We start from the raw sequence: 15619 nt of genomic DNA, 5'->3' as shown, positions 1-15619 counted from the left end.
AAGAAACAGAAGGACAGAGAGAGAGAGAGAGAGAGAGAGCGAGAGAGAGAGAGAGACGCAGAGCTGAAGGTAAATATAAAGATCTGTTTATTATTTCTGTATCTCTGTGTGGTTTATTCGTCACTGTTGTGTGTAATAAGTGTTCCTCAGAGGTTACAGTGAGCAGCAGCAGCAGATCTGTAGATCAGATTCAGAAAAGAATTCAGCTAAAATATAATATATTCCCTATTTACAAACACTTTCTAAAGACCTGCATTCCTTTCCCAAGAATTCAGGGAGCTGTCAATCATCTAAACATGACTAAAGTGAGATTAAATCAACTAAAATAACGGAGTTTTTGGAACCTGACTGGATTACTTAATTTTTAACCACATTCAGACAGTCTGTACCTGATTTAGTTAAGTTCTACCTTTTAATTAATTCTCCCCTGGTTTATTAATGTATTAATGTGAATGTTAGTTAATGTAAACCACTTTTTCCAATTTATTTAGTTCATTATTTATCCATTTGTTTAGTAAATTGCATGCTAAAAAAATAATCAATTTCAGGTTTGGTTCTTCTTGATAAAATTAAATAAGATAAAAATTGTTTTGCATATTTTAGGAAAATACAATGTGTAAGCATATATACTGATTTTTTTTTTTGTTGTCATAAGTAACATTTATTTGAACTTGCAGTTCACCATTGCTTTAAAATACACAAAGGACTTTCCTGAGAGGAAATCAAAGCTATTAGTGGACTTGCTTTTAAACATGCTTTTTAAATGTTTTAAGTAAGTTTTGTAACCATCCTTTTATCCTAATCCTTTTATTTATTTCGTCCTTTTATTGTATTTTGTGTTTAAGCTTTTTATTTTATCTTTACCATTAACTTTCTTAATGAACGTAATGACATTTATATATTTTAGCTACTTATTTTTTGTATGTTATTTTTTTGTTTTTGTTTTTTTGTTTTGTTTTTTTTACTGCAGTTGATGTTATTTAATTAAGTCTTATCTTCTGCATTGAACCATGAGTTGGACTGCTTTGTCCATGGATCCCCATAGATACAAAATATTATCACTAGAATGAGCTCAGTGTCTTCATGCTATTAGCATATCCACCATATAGCTAATTCTGTGCTAAAAAAATAAATCCCTGTTATTTTCATTCCTGTTACCTAAAACATAAAAAGTAACAGGAGTGAGTTCCAGTAACAGGAATGAGTGCCAGTATCATGAGTGGGTGAATTTTTTTGTCATAAATATCAAATATTTGAACATGCTGTCAAACATTTCTTTAAAATAAAGACTTTCTTGAGAGAAAATTAAAGGAATTAGTGGACTTGCCTTTAAACATGCTTTTTACCTGAGTTTTGTAACCATCTTCAGCTTAGCTGCTTGAGTTTGACCTGCACATGTTTTGAATAGTTAAATATGTGTTATTAGTTTAATTGGGAAGAGTTACAACAAGCAAATGGCACCCATTCAGTGTGATGGCTCATAAACAGTGTTTTGATAAACTATGTGAAGGTAGTGTGTGTATAAACTGAGTTGTTAATCAAGTATCTGTGCACTTTTAAAGTACTCGGTGCCTTGTTTTAAATGCCATGGCTCTCAGAATTCTACCAATTACGTGTTTTATTTATTTATTTATTTATTTATTTATTTGCATGGGCCCCCTTCACTAGTATTGTAAGCCAGTTGGGAGCATCGGCTAAAAGCAATGTATTTCAGAATGCTGGGGTTCAACAGAGGTGAAAATTGAAGAAGATCGGACAGCACTCGTATAATATCCATTTTAGTCGCGGGTCTGGTGTTTGGTGAGCACACTGAGGAAGATCTAAGGGCCGAAACATTTGTTTTTTTATCTGTGAGTCAAATAAATACATTGAATATTATACGAGTGCTGTCCGATCTTCTTCAATTTTTGGATTATCTACTGCGGATTCAGCACGTGAGAAGTATTTGGGAGGACAGCCTGTTTTTTGACCTTTTTGGACTTTGTTGAACAGAGGTGGACTATTTGTGTAACCTCTCCATCTCTTTTCTTTCTTCTTTTCTCTTTCAGAAGTACATTTTGTGCAATACAGTCTTCATCAACTGAAGTAAGAAGACGTTGAATGCAACAGTGAATGCTACAGACAGTATGGCGTCTAGCAGCTGCGACGATCTGCAATCTGAGCCAACTATTAATCCAACTCAGACTGAAACAGAGAAGAAGATCTTTTTCCCTTGTTCAGAGTGTGGAAAGGATTTTACCACACAAGCCGGACTCAAACATCACCAACTCCTCCATACAGGAGAGAAGCCGTATATCTGTTTAGAGTGCGGGAAGAGTTTCGCTCAAAAGACCGGCCTCAAAAAGCACCAGCTCGTCCACACAGGAGAGAAGGTGTACAGCTGCCTGGACTGTGGGAAGGGTTTTACGCGGAAGTACGTTCTCGACCGACATCAGCGCATTCACAAAGGAGACCGGCCGTACGACTGCTCAGAGTGTGGGAAGACGTTTACAGATCCAAGTAATTTAAAAGCACACCTTCGCCTTCACACCGGCCAGAAGCCGTTTTCCTGCTCAGAGTGCGGGAAGAGATTCAATACGCAGAATAACCTCCAAAGACACGTCCGCGTTCACACTGGAGAGAAACCGTACTCCTGCCCAGAGTGTGGGAGGAGTTTTACCACACAGAGTAACCTCATACAGCATCAGCTCATTCACACCGGAGAGAAATATATCTGCTCAGACTGTGGGAGAACTTTTACTCTACCTAGTAATCTCAGAAAGCACCAGCGTCTTCACACAGGAGATAAACCGTTCTGCTGCTCAGAGTGCGGGAAGAGCTTTCGCCAACACTGTCAGCTCTTAGCACACCAGAGAATTCACACCGGAGAGAAACCGTACTTGTGCTCTGAGTGTGGGGAGAGCTTCAGGAAATTACGACTCTATAACGAACATGAATGCAGCAGGAGTTTAACCAGTTAATTGTTGATCATTTTATTAATTTAAACATTATATATTGTACAGATTTTGGTGTGTACAGTACAGGCCAAAAGTTTGGACACATCTTCTCTTTTTTAATGCGTTTTCTTTATTTTCATGACTATTTACACTGTAGATTCTCACTGAAGCATCAAAACTATGAATGAACACGTGGAGTTTTATGTACTTAACAAAAAAAGGTGAAATAACTAAAAACATGTTTTATATTCTAGTTTCTTCAATATAGCCCCCCTTTGCTCTGATTACTGCTTTGCACACTCTTGGCATCATTCTCTCAATGAGCTTCAAGAGGTGGCCACCTGAAATGAAAAGTTTTCCAACAGTCTTGAAGGAAGGAAGGAGTTCCCAGAGGTGTTTATTAGCACGTGTTGGCTCTTTGACTTCTTCACTCTGTGCTCCAGCTCACCCCAAACCATCTGGATTGGGTTCAGGTCCGGTGACTGTGGAGGTTCAGCACATAAAACTCCACGTGTTCATTCATAGTTTTGATGCTTCAGTGAGAATCTACAATGTAAAAAGTCACGAAAATAAAGAAAACGCATTGAATGAGAAAGTGTGTCCAAACTTTTGGCCTGTATGCCTATAACTGAAATTATACCACAGTTAGTTCTGACCCTGCAATGTGATTGGCTGAGAGGCGATTTATGAGTGACATTATCAGCCAGTAAATGCACTGTAACCGAAGCTCTCCATTTATTACTCCACCACGTACAGGTAATCTAGCAACGATGCAGCACTTACAAGCCAAATACAAATCAAATGCGATGTCATTATACACAGTGCATTATATACAGTGCAAAAACGCCATGTCTCCAATAGGCGGCGCAGGCAAAGACACAGTCCCACAAATAAAGAAATAAGCCAAGTGATTCGAAAATACGTATTATTACACACGTCATTAGCCACCAATATCAGGTTAAGAGTTGTTATTATTATTATTATTTTAAAAGCTTAACTGTATATATTTTCCAGTTAATACAATAAATTATAATATTTATGTGCATAGTATGCCATAATGGCTATATATATATTCCAGATTTGTCTTATTCCAGTTCTTCTTTTGGGTTTATTAAACACTACAGAATTTCTAAGAATTTGGAAAACACCCTTACCCCCTTATTCTATTTTTCAGTGTAGTATTTTCCCGTAAAATCTTAGAGCACTTTATGCTTCACTCTGCTACTGACAACTTTTATGAAAATGCGGATTTCATTTTCCAGCAGGACTTGACACACTGCCCACACTGCCAAAAGTACCAATTGGTCTTATATAATATTAAAATTTTCTGAGACACTATATAATATGAGTGTCACATTTTGAACTGAATTACTGAAATAAACTAACTTTTCAATTATATTCTATTTTTTTTTTTAGATAACCCTGTATATTTGGGTTTGTGAATGGTGCTAGAGAGTGCTAAGAATCCATACTATAAATTATGGCTTAAGGAACGTTTTGAACATGAAAATATACAAAATAACAGATGGGATGCTGATGCCCACCAGTGCAGAGAACCTTAAAAAATCTTTAAATTGTGACATTCTAGATATTAATGTGTTTGTGCACATATTTTGTAGAAATAGACAGATTGCAGAACTATACGCCACGCTAGATATTGATGCTAAATTAAAATGAGCAGAATTCTTATTTTCTTGAAATATATTTGCCCAAAATATTTACATTTTACTTTAATCATTAATACACAGAGAACATTATTAATATCAAGTCATATTGAATAATGTATTTTGGTGCAATCCTGTGAAAGTTTTTATATTTTTAATATTTAAATATATATAGCAGAAAAACACAGTTTTCCTAAAATTGTTTAACCCTAATTCACACTTTTTTTTAAAGGTTAATATTTTGTTTTTGTGAATGTTGTTCTCTTCAGAACTTGTTTTGAGAAGAACATTTGTGGATTTTGTCCTGAACCTTCCTGGCACCTCTGGAACTCATCATTTATTAAAACATTATCGAACCTTTCTTCATTTTAATTTATTATTTTTATATAAACATGCATCAGCTGGAAGATGACGATTATTTAAGATAATTTCAGTTTCAGTGTTGCTGTCAAAGTGTTTATAGACGCCATCTCCTGGGTTCTGTGTTAAACACTGAATTTTGGTGACTCCTGGTGAAAATTCATGGATTTAATATCACAATATATATCACAGAAAAAACTATTGCTATTTTTTCCAGTATCTTGCAGTAATCCAATTATACATGGATTTTTGAGTGCATATGAAAGCGCTTACTGCTTTAGTTTTTTAATGTGTCAGCCACCTGTTTAGCGCCTCAACAGTAGGTGTGGTTTGTTGGAATATGTGTGGGATTGAACAGTCTCATCTCTGATATCAATTAGAAAATGACATGGCATGAATGAGTCTACCTTCTGAAAACATAAATGTTTATTAATAAATGTTTATTTATTTAAATTTGAAAGGCTAAAAATGCTAGAAATGTAAATTCCTCAAAAACGTTTAGGCATTATTGTAAAACATATGTATTAGTTGAAAATTATTTGAAAAATGAAACAAATAACGAAACATCCAAAAAAGAGTCCAATAAAATAATATATGAAGTGAATAAAATGAAATGAATTAAGAGGGCAGTCAGCCCTCCTCTTATATTTATCTGTAAGTATATTGTATCTGTAAAGTGAAATGCAATGGTTCCCAGATCCTCCAAAATTCATCATAAGTGAGTTTCTTCTTCTTTTTTTTAAACTGTGAAGGAACCTTCAGTAAGGGTTTTAAAAGTAAAATGCTTTGTAAAGTTAAAATATAAATACTGTAAAATATTTTGGATACTAAATACTAAAGTGGTCGCACAGCCAGAAAGGGTAAGAACCCTTGGCCTATTCTGCAAAAAATCCTTTGCTAAAAACTAGACAAAATATTTAAAATGTAAATTGAGATGTATGTACTTGTATTAAGCAAAATAATTTGTCAATAGGGTAAGATTTCTCAAAATAAATGTAATCTTAAAATCTCAAAATGAGTGAAGAACGACTTAAATCAAGATTTTTTTTTATTACTTGAAATAAGGTGAAAATTATAAGTAAGAATAATTAGGGTAGCTATTCATAAAATAAGCAAAATAATCAAACACTTATGTTTAGTACAATTCTTATAAAAAAATTCTTATCAGATAAAAAAAAATGAAACTGGATCATTCCTCTTGCTAAGATTTAGTTTTTTTTTTTTTTTTGCAGTGTAGTTGTTATCTAAATATTATTTACATGAGAAAAGATTGTCTAAAAAAACTTTAACACTTTAAAAATTGGATTCTCAGACAGGGATTAAGCCCAGAGTCACATTTAATATAAAATCTCTATTTAAAATGATGTGTAGTTTAAGACTAGGCTTAATCCCTGTCTGGGAAACCTTTTCTTATAGGATTTATATGGGACATTCCAGGATTTTGGTACATTTCAGGGGTGGTCACTTCTGAAAATGTGATCTTCAATTTGATCATTTTTAGTCATATATTTATTAAATACAGGTAATAGACTATCAAAAGGTTTGATTTGTCAAGCTCAGATATCAAAGCAGTTTTTTAAATTAGATTATGCAATATATTTGGTAACTTACAGTAACAGGGTTGTGAGTAACAGGGTTGCAAATCTAGGCTAAGTTGTGGTTTAACCCAGGAACAGATGCTAGCTGTAAAATTTAGCTATGTATACAAGATCAAGGACAAACATGGTTATATAAATATAGAAAGTAAATTCTGACTCTACTCATTATTAGTCTTACAATATGAGTAACAGGGCTGCGTTCACTGAGTGACGCACACAACTTGGACAAACATATTTGGAAAAAAAACTTTCAAAAATTGTTAGAGCACTTACTCTTGGTCTCGCCATGTGGGCAGAAAATGTCCTTGTGATGTCACTTCCTTTGTGCCAGTAGACAAATATTTTTAACTTTCTCTGCAGATAAAATTCCTTATGGTAACAGGGTTGCGCGCATGTTGTGGGACACAACTTAATAGCATAAAAACTGTAATATGCAAAACAATGTAGACCAAAGAAGTTGTTTTCATAAGTAGAGGAGGTGCATATCAACAATATACAAGAGGAAGTCATTTATTTAGAGCGTATTTTAATTGTTAAATTTGCCAAAGGAGTTGGTCACCCAATGTGTGGGACAAGAGAAAACGTCCATTTTTTGAGGTGGTCCAAAGGTATTCGGTCTTTTGAATAATATCTAAGGAGCTTATTTTTCCACCATATTTTACAGTTTGTCTTGTAACAAGAACATTTTTCACAAAAATAGTCATTTAGATATTTTGGATATGTACATTTGAAATTTAAGTGGTGGGACAGGAAATGTACCAAAGTCCTGGAATGTCCCATATATCAGAAAGGGCCTTGAGTGTTAGGCTGGTGAAGTTAGTACCTTTGGTAAACAGTGAGGGGCAGTAATTCACCACTGCAGCTCCCAGTCCCTCCAGAAGATCCAGAAGAACAGGAGAAAAAGAGAGAGAGAGCGCAGCCCTGAAGGTAAAAACACAACATTTACAGACCTGTTTTCATATAACAGTTTTAATATACTAGCCTTTACAACACGAACATGCGAATAATAACACTATAAACCAGCTGCAGTTTATAAACTACACTGTAAATCAGATTTAGCTGAATAAGCTGATAGTAGATCTTCTGTCTGTGGCTTTTGTTTTTCTCGTGTTTGCAGAGCATTTATTTAGACATCAACACAAAACTCAAGAAGCAGTTCGCGTTATTTATCGTAGCGGGTAAATAACGTGTAAAAATGCTGGTAATTTTTTTTTCTGGAGTCAGATGGGCCGACTGGTCCCATCCCAAACCTACTCCAATCATCTGTTCACTCCAGCAGTGCTGATTTAACCATACATTTTACCTCAGAAATGCAGTTCTAATCACATTTACCTCAGAAATGCTATTCCTATCACACATTCACTTCAGAAGTGCTGTAGTCACACATTTAACTGAGAAATACGGGTCTGCTCCCATATTTACCTCAGAAATGCTATTAAAATCACATATTTACCTCAGAAATGCTATTAAAATCACATATTTACCTCAAAAATGCCATTAAAATCACATATTTACCTCAGAAATGCTATTAAAATCACATATTTACCTCAGAAATGCTATTGAAATCACATATTTAACTCTGAAATGCTATTCAAATCACATATTCACCTTTACCTCAGAAATGCTATTCTAATCATACATTTACTTCAGAAGTGCTGTAGTCACACATTTAACTGAGAAATACGGGTCTGCTCCCATATTTACCTCAGAAATGCTATTAAAATCACATATTTACCTCAGAAATGCTATTAAAATCACATATTTACCTCAAAAATGCCATTAAAATCACATATTTACCTCAGAAATGCTATTAAAATCACATATTTACCTCAGAAATGCTATTGAAATCACATATTTAACTCTGAAATGCTATTCAAATCACATATTCACCTTTACCTCAGAAATGCTATTCTAATCATACATTTACTTCAGAAGTGCTGTAGTCACACATTTAACTGAGAAATATGGGTCTGCTCCCATATTTCTCTCAGAAATGCTATTCTAATCACATATTTACCTCAGAAATGCTATTCAAATCACATATTTACCTTTACCTCAGAAATGCTATTCAAATCACATATTTATCTCAGAAATGCTATTCTTATCATACATGTACCTCAGAAATGCTATGCATTTACTTCATAGGTGTAGTAGTCACACATTTAACTGAGAGTTATGGGTCTGCTCCCATATTTGCCTTAGAAATGCTGTTCTAATTACACATTTACCTTAGAAAATGCAATTTTAATCACATATTTACCTCAGAAATGCTGTTACAGTCACATATTTACCTCAGAAATGCTATTCTAATTGCATATAATTGCACATTGTATTAAAAAAAATTATGAATACACTACTGCAACTAAATGAATTTTTTTTTTTTTATTGCATATATGATACGATATGGCACACTCCTAACTGAGATATTAAAAACTACAAGAATTTTATCAGTTTCGTAACAAAAATCAATGATCCAGATCGTCATGATGCACTACAAATATCTAACCTCAGAAGTTCTATTCTAGTCATACATTTACTTAAAAATTATTGTTTCACTCACATATTTACCTCAGGTTTGGTATTCTAGTAAAAAAGGAACTGCATAAATCTTATTCTAGTAATAAACTTACTTCAGAATTATTGTTTGTCTAAAATTTACCTTAGATGTATTGTTTGTCTCTTGTTAACTCGGAAGTGCAATTCTAATAATACATTTACGTCAGAAGTATTGTTCTAGTCATACATTTATGCTGTATCTGCTGACACCATGAAACTGTTTATGAAAACTAGGTATAATATACTTAGTTTTCAGCATGTGCCAGTTAGATTTTTTTTCTACATAAACCATATCAATAATGTAAATAATGCTGTTGCAAGGTCACAGCCATGTTTTAAGCATATTTAAGTCAAATGAGGGTACACTGAGGGGTTTGTCTTGTCTTGTCTTGTCTTGTCTTGTTTTGTTGTGTCTGGACAGTGTGTGCGTTACCTGTAGCCTGCTACATTTGTGTCTTGCAGGCCTTTTAGTGCAATATATTTTTCTTTTTCTCTTCCAGAAGTACAAAGATTGCATTGACCCACACAAACACATCATGGATGTTAAATGCGAGAGTGTGGCATCAAGCAGTTGTGAGACTCTCCAGTCAGATACTGTTCAACAAGCGCCGAACAATACTGTGAAAAAGGAAATTCTCCAGTGCTCAGATTGCGGCAAAGGTTTTACAACAGAAAGTGGCCTAAAAAACCATCAGCTCATACACACTGGTGAGAAGCCGTACAGCTGCACAGAGTGTGGGAAGAGTTTCGCTGACAATACCAGCTTTAAAAGACATCAGCTCGTTCACACCGGCGCAAAGCCGTATACCTGCTCGGAGTGCGGGAAGACTTTCCGTCATCAAAACCACTTCCAAGCCCACCAGCGCCTTCACGCAGGAGAGAAGCCCTTTTCCTGTTTAGACTGTGGGAAGACTTTCAACACTCAGAGTAATCTCCAAACGCACTTGCGTGTTCACACTGGAGAGAAACCGTACTCATGCTCGGTTTGCGGGAAGAGTTTCGCTCAACATAGCAGCCTCAAAACTCACCAGCTTCTTCACACAGGAGAGAAACCGTTCTCTTGCACGGAGTGCGGGAAGAGCTTTACGCAGAAAAGCGTGCTCGAACGACACAAGCTTATTCATTCCGGAGAGAAGCGCTACGACTGTTCAGAGTGTGGGAAGAGTTTTACGGATGTGAGTAATTTCCAAACGCACCAGCGACTCCACACTGGAGAGAAGCCGTATTCCTGTTTAGAGTGCGGGAAGAGATTTAACGCTCAGAGTCATCTCCAAACTCATTTGCGCGTTCACACTGGAGAGAAACCGTATTCCTGCTCAGAGTGCGGGAAGAGCTTTGCTCAACAGATTAATCTCAGAAACCACCAGCGAATTCACACTGGAGAGAAACCATTCCCCTGCCCAGACTGTGGAAAGAGCTTTACACGTAAGTACGTTCTCGAACGGCATCGTCTCGGCCATACAGGAGAAAAGCGATACGACTGCTCAGAATGTGGAATGAGCTTTACTGATCTAAGCGAATTCCAATCACACCGGCGTCTTCACATAGGACTGAAGCCGTATTCCTGCTTAGAGTGCGGAAAGAGATTCAACACTGAGGATGACCTACAAAAACACCTGCATGTTCACACAGGAGAGAAACCCTATCCCTGCACAGTGTGCGGGAAGACCTTCGCTCAACCGGTTAATCTCAGAAACCACCTACGAATCCACACAGGAGAGAAACCGTTCTCCTGCTCAGACTGTGGGAGGTGTTTCACCAGCCAGAGTAACCTCCTACAGCACCAGCGTGTCCATTCAGGAGAGAGATACATCTGCATAGAGTGTGGGAGGAGCTTTACTTTACCTAGTAATCTCAGAAAGCACCAGCGTCTTCATACAGGAGATAAACCGTTCTGCTGCTCAGAGTGCGGGAAGAGCTTTCGCCAGCACTGTCAACTCCTAGCGCACCAGCGCACTCACACTGAAGAGAAGTATATCTGTCCAGTTTGTGGGAAGAGCTTCAAGCAGTTGAGCTCTATTGAAACGCACAAATGCACAAGCAATCCAGTTGATTTTACCTTGTGAAAAGCTTGCAATTGTAGTCATTTAAACTTTTTTGTATGATTATATATTATCTCTGTAGCAATCATGCCGTAATGGCTTTAAATCTCCATTCCTTTGGATTATTATTTATGAGCAATGAAATGATGATAATGACTACACAAGGTTTGAGAAGGTTTGAGCAAGGACAACAAGAAAAAACATTTACTAATTATATGTCCGGGAGATCTGTGTACTCCGTGTACAGTTAAATAAAGAGATTCCTGTTAATCCATTGTAAAAAAACAAAAAAAAAAAATATGGATTTTTCCTCAGATTAGGGGACATTCCAAACATGTATTACATCTATTTCAATACATCTACAACACACTACAACTGCAAGACAAGATGCAACACTAATGCCTGCCAAGGGCCGAAAATATTGGTGGAACACTAAAATCGATTGTAGATATCAACGTGGACACGTGCAAATATCATTCTATGCTTATACTATTTTCCATTGCATTGCATTGGTGGAAAATATTGACTATATGATATAACTGTTTTTAGAAAATCATGTGTTCTTGTCTGTTCTGTTCTTTTAATATGACCTCAGACTGTTTTAAGTTTGATACCCAGATTGGAAAGCAGTGGTTTCCAAACCTCCACCTGGGCCTCATGTACTTAAGGTGCGTACGCACAAAAACATTGCGTACGCCATATTTCACGCTTCACTGCACTTTTATTTCAGGCGTACGTTTTTTTTTTTGGTACGTATGTATTGTGTTTTTGTCATTTGGCGACACTTAGAGGCGATGCATTAAAATTACAACTAAGTTATCCTTTACTCACAGATTGTAGTAAGCCAGGGGTGTCCAAACTTTTTTTGTTGGGGGCCAGAAGGAGAAATATATTTGAAGTCACGGGCCACAGACTCTGTAATAAACCAAATAATAAAATATACCATTTTAAATAATACATTTTCCTGATTATTTCATTTGCACACCATTTTACTTGACTTACTATCTTTATCTATTGTTGACAGTGTTGTGTAAACTAAGATTTTTCAAATTGATATTTCATTTCATGATGTCTCTTAATATTAAACTCCTTAATTACTTAAGCAACTTTTAGACTCATTTGCCCTTTTTCTGTGCTAAAACTGCGCACTCTCTTTGCTTTTAGACACTTTGGGCGTTTTTTTTTTTTGCGCTAGAAATGCGCACCCTCTCCGCTTTTAGACTCTTTGGCCCCATTTTTCTGCACTAGAAATGCGCACTCTCTCCTCTTTTAGACTCTTTTCCTAGCATTCAAACTTTGAATCTCACCTTATAAAAACCTGCTTAACAGCGGGCCAACTTTCATTCTATTTCTAAAATACCTCGCGGGCCGCTCCAAAAAAGAAAACGGGCCGCAAATGGACAGTAGTTTGGACACCCCTGTAGTAAGCCATTATTGGATAAAATATAGTACATTATTTAGACAATTAATAAGAAAAATTAATCAGACAATTTCATTGGCTTACTGAAATAATCATTCAACGTGTTTCCACTTAGCCTAGATTATATAAACATGAATAAAATGTTGAGCTGGAGTTGTTGGAGATGGCGGCGTTGGCATTATTGAAAGATATTGCTAATGGCCAAGTTCATCAAGAGCGTGTTTTCCGTCACCATTATGGTTTTTTGGCCCGTGATAATGACTGGCTTATAAACCGTTTCAGATTTCCAAGAGCATGGTTGGGTTGGGATAAGGTTACAAGTTGAGTGCGTGACTGATGGCTTAAATAGCAACAAATTTAAAGCATTTAAATGAAAGCATTTATTATCCAGCTTGGAATAATTAATTTAAAATGTGGGTAATTATTAAATTACTTAGAAGACAATGGCTACGCCACACGCCTTGCAACACTTTCTTGATGGGCATATTATACTCTAGCATATTATTATTATTATTATTATTATGATTATAACATTATACTCTGCGTAATTGAGGGAGGAGTCATGGTGGGATTCTTCCTACGCACAGTTTGATACATCCAGATTTTTTTTTGTGCGTACGGAACAATTTAGTAGGAAGTCCACGCAAGTCTTAGTACATGAGGCCCTTGGTCCGCTACCTTTCTGCTGATTTCAACATAAAAACTCAATGTGTAAAAAAAAAAAACAATTTAAATCAAAGTTTCTGGAAGGCAGAAGATATATATATATATATATATATTTTTTTTTTGTTTGTTTTGTTTTGTTTTGATCCAACACCAATATGCATTAGAGAATTGTTGGATGTTCTTTGTTTTAATGTATCATATACAAATCATTTGTCTGGAATCCTCTTTATCTTTTCATTTATATTCTTCTATTCATTCGTTATTTTTTCTGTGCGTTATCCTAAAAAACAACACTGCTTTGAAAATCGACACTTTTAAGTTGGAGTTACTGCTCAATATAGAGAGTAATGTTCTATCTACGTTTTTTTAATATATATATTTGTTTTTTCACTGATTGCTGTTAAGGTGGTAAACAGCTGTGGTCCATCTGATCCTCCGCTATAACAGATTAGCTTGCGGTAACATGACAGTGTGGGAAGAGCTATCTCAGATACTTACTGCTTTGATAGCCCAGCCTTAAATACAACACGTATGAATAAGTATGAATGTGAGACTTGAATGTTTAAATAATTAAAATGCCCATTCCTTTTACACTAGTTACCTAGCTGTGGTTAGCAAACCTTTGCTGAAGCTAAGTGCTTACTTGCTGAGGAGAAATTAGCCAGCTTAGCTTTAGCATCTTTCTTCTGGGCTTTTAAACAAAGTCTCCCATCACATTGTTTTGCCTGATATTGTGTTATATACCTGGCAACCTGGGGTGTGGAAAACACAAACAAGATTTCCATAATATATTATATATTATGAGTTACTGCAAAAAATATAATCCTTATAGGTTCTTTAACAGTCCAATCTCTGGTTGCTTTTGGCATGATGACGTATGTCGCTGTAAAGGGTTATTTATTAGAATTTGCCAATCATATGTAATAATACAAGGTGCAATTAACCATAGGCAATGTGTGATGAATACTAATTAAAAAAATACTTTTAAATAATATTGACATGACATGTAAACTGCTTTAGGGTTATGAATGTTGTTAATAAATATAATTATACTGTTGTGTCCCATCTATACTTACTTTTTTCTGATCACATTTATTCTGACCTAATGTGTGTGTATTTCTGCGTGTAACTGGAGAATGTGGAAGGTGTGTTTTTATTCTGTTACAGAAAAGAAGATAAATTGTCTGCTGAAGAGACCAGTAGTGGAGCCAGATATGACAAAAGCATGTCTCAGACCATATTTCTTGAGTTTGTAGTGCAGCCTAGAGGCTCAGTGTAACATGTATCAGTTCCATTTTCTGAATGTTTCAAGCTAAATGTAAAGTTAGAAAACTGGGTGTAAAACTATTTCATCATTATTTCATTTTTTTTCCATTTAGTATAGTAAAGAAGACAATGTTTTTTTTTAATTCAGCTTTTCAGTTTTCTAGTTTTTTTTTATTTCAGCCTTTCATAAACAAAATTTCAGGAAGAATTGAAAAATGGAATATTTTCATTTTTTTCATTTTTAGAATATATTTTATGGTATAATCCAAATAACTTTATTATTATAATTTTCCATTTACTATAGTAAAGAAGAATTTGGTTTTCATCCAGTTTTTAAATGTTCTAGTTTTTCATTTCAGCCTTTCGTAAACAGAATTCAGGAAAAATGAAAATAATACATTTTTTTAACTTTATCTGATGGTATAATCCAAATAACTTTTGTTACGAGATGCAAAAATAGAAAAATCAGAAAAAAAGAAGAGATTTTTCCTAAAATTCAAATTGTGAGGGGCAGAGAAGAAACTAAATATTATAAAAAAAATTGTGTAAAAACGTATTTCTTCTACACTGCACTCAATATAAAAAAACAAGTTTTTACATACAATTTTACATATTTACTTTTAGCCTCAAACGTTCAGAAAACTTTAATTAGTAAACTGATAAACGGTACGCTACACTAACTACAAGACTTAAAAAAAGAAACAAATCTGAAAATGAAGAGAAGATTCACCTTTCATTTCTCTTAAAATTTTGTTTGCAAAAGGATGAAATAAAAAAAAAGATAATTGAAAAATTGTATGAAAACCCATTTCTTTTTCATTATATTGAGTGTAAAACATTATGAAAATGTTTACATTCAGTACCAGAGCTCAGTGGATCAACACCAGCAGATGACATGTCTCTCCAAACCATCACTGATCATCAGTAAATTTTACATTTCATTTGTAAATCAAGGGAGAAATCAGAGTCTGGAGGAAGAGTGGAGAGACACACAGTCCAAACTGCTCGAGGTCTAGTGTGAAGTTTCCACCAATCAGTGATGGTTTGGAGAGACATGTCATCTGCTGGTGTTGATCCACTGTGTTTTATTATCAAGTCTAAAGTGCAGTTT

At 35.1% G+C, this 15619-nt stretch overlaps 1 protein-coding gene across 1 annotated transcript; it reads left to right on the top strand.

Annotated features, from left to right (window-relative positions):
• On the top strand, positions 1–14307 carry LOC103021568 (zinc finger protein 850). Its single transcript, XM_049482755.1, has 3 exons — positions 1–69; positions 2049–2955; positions 9577–14307. Exons 2-3 carry the CDS (start codon positions 2127–2129, stop codon positions 11178–11180), a joined length of 2433 nt encoding a protein of 810 aa, XP_049338712.1. The 5' UTR covers positions 1–69; positions 2049–2126; the 3' UTR covers positions 11181–14307.
• The last annotated feature ends 1312 nt before the right edge of the window (positions 14308–15619 follow it).

Source organism: Astyanax mexicanus, chromosome 8, assembly GCF_023375975.1.
Source record: "Astyanax mexicanus isolate ESR-SI-001 chromosome 8, AstMex3_surface, whole genome shotgun sequence".
Lineage (NCBI taxonomy): Eukaryota > Metazoa > Chordata > Actinopteri > Characiformes > Acestrorhamphidae > Astyanax > Astyanax mexicanus.
Note: the sequence above shows the minus strand (reverse complement) of the source record. Positions and strands in the feature narration are given on the sequence as shown.

Bases quoted from the DNA above. Each gene is read 5' to 3' on its own strand.
- LOC103021568 (XM_049482755.1), top strand. From the start codon at position 2,127: ATGGCGTCTAGCAGCTGCGACGATCTGCAATCTGAGCCAACTATTAAT. The intron at 2,956-9,576 runs GTTAATTGTTGA...TGTGTCTTGCAG, and splicing joins ATGCAGCAGGAGTTTAACCA to GCCTTTTAGTGCAATATATT.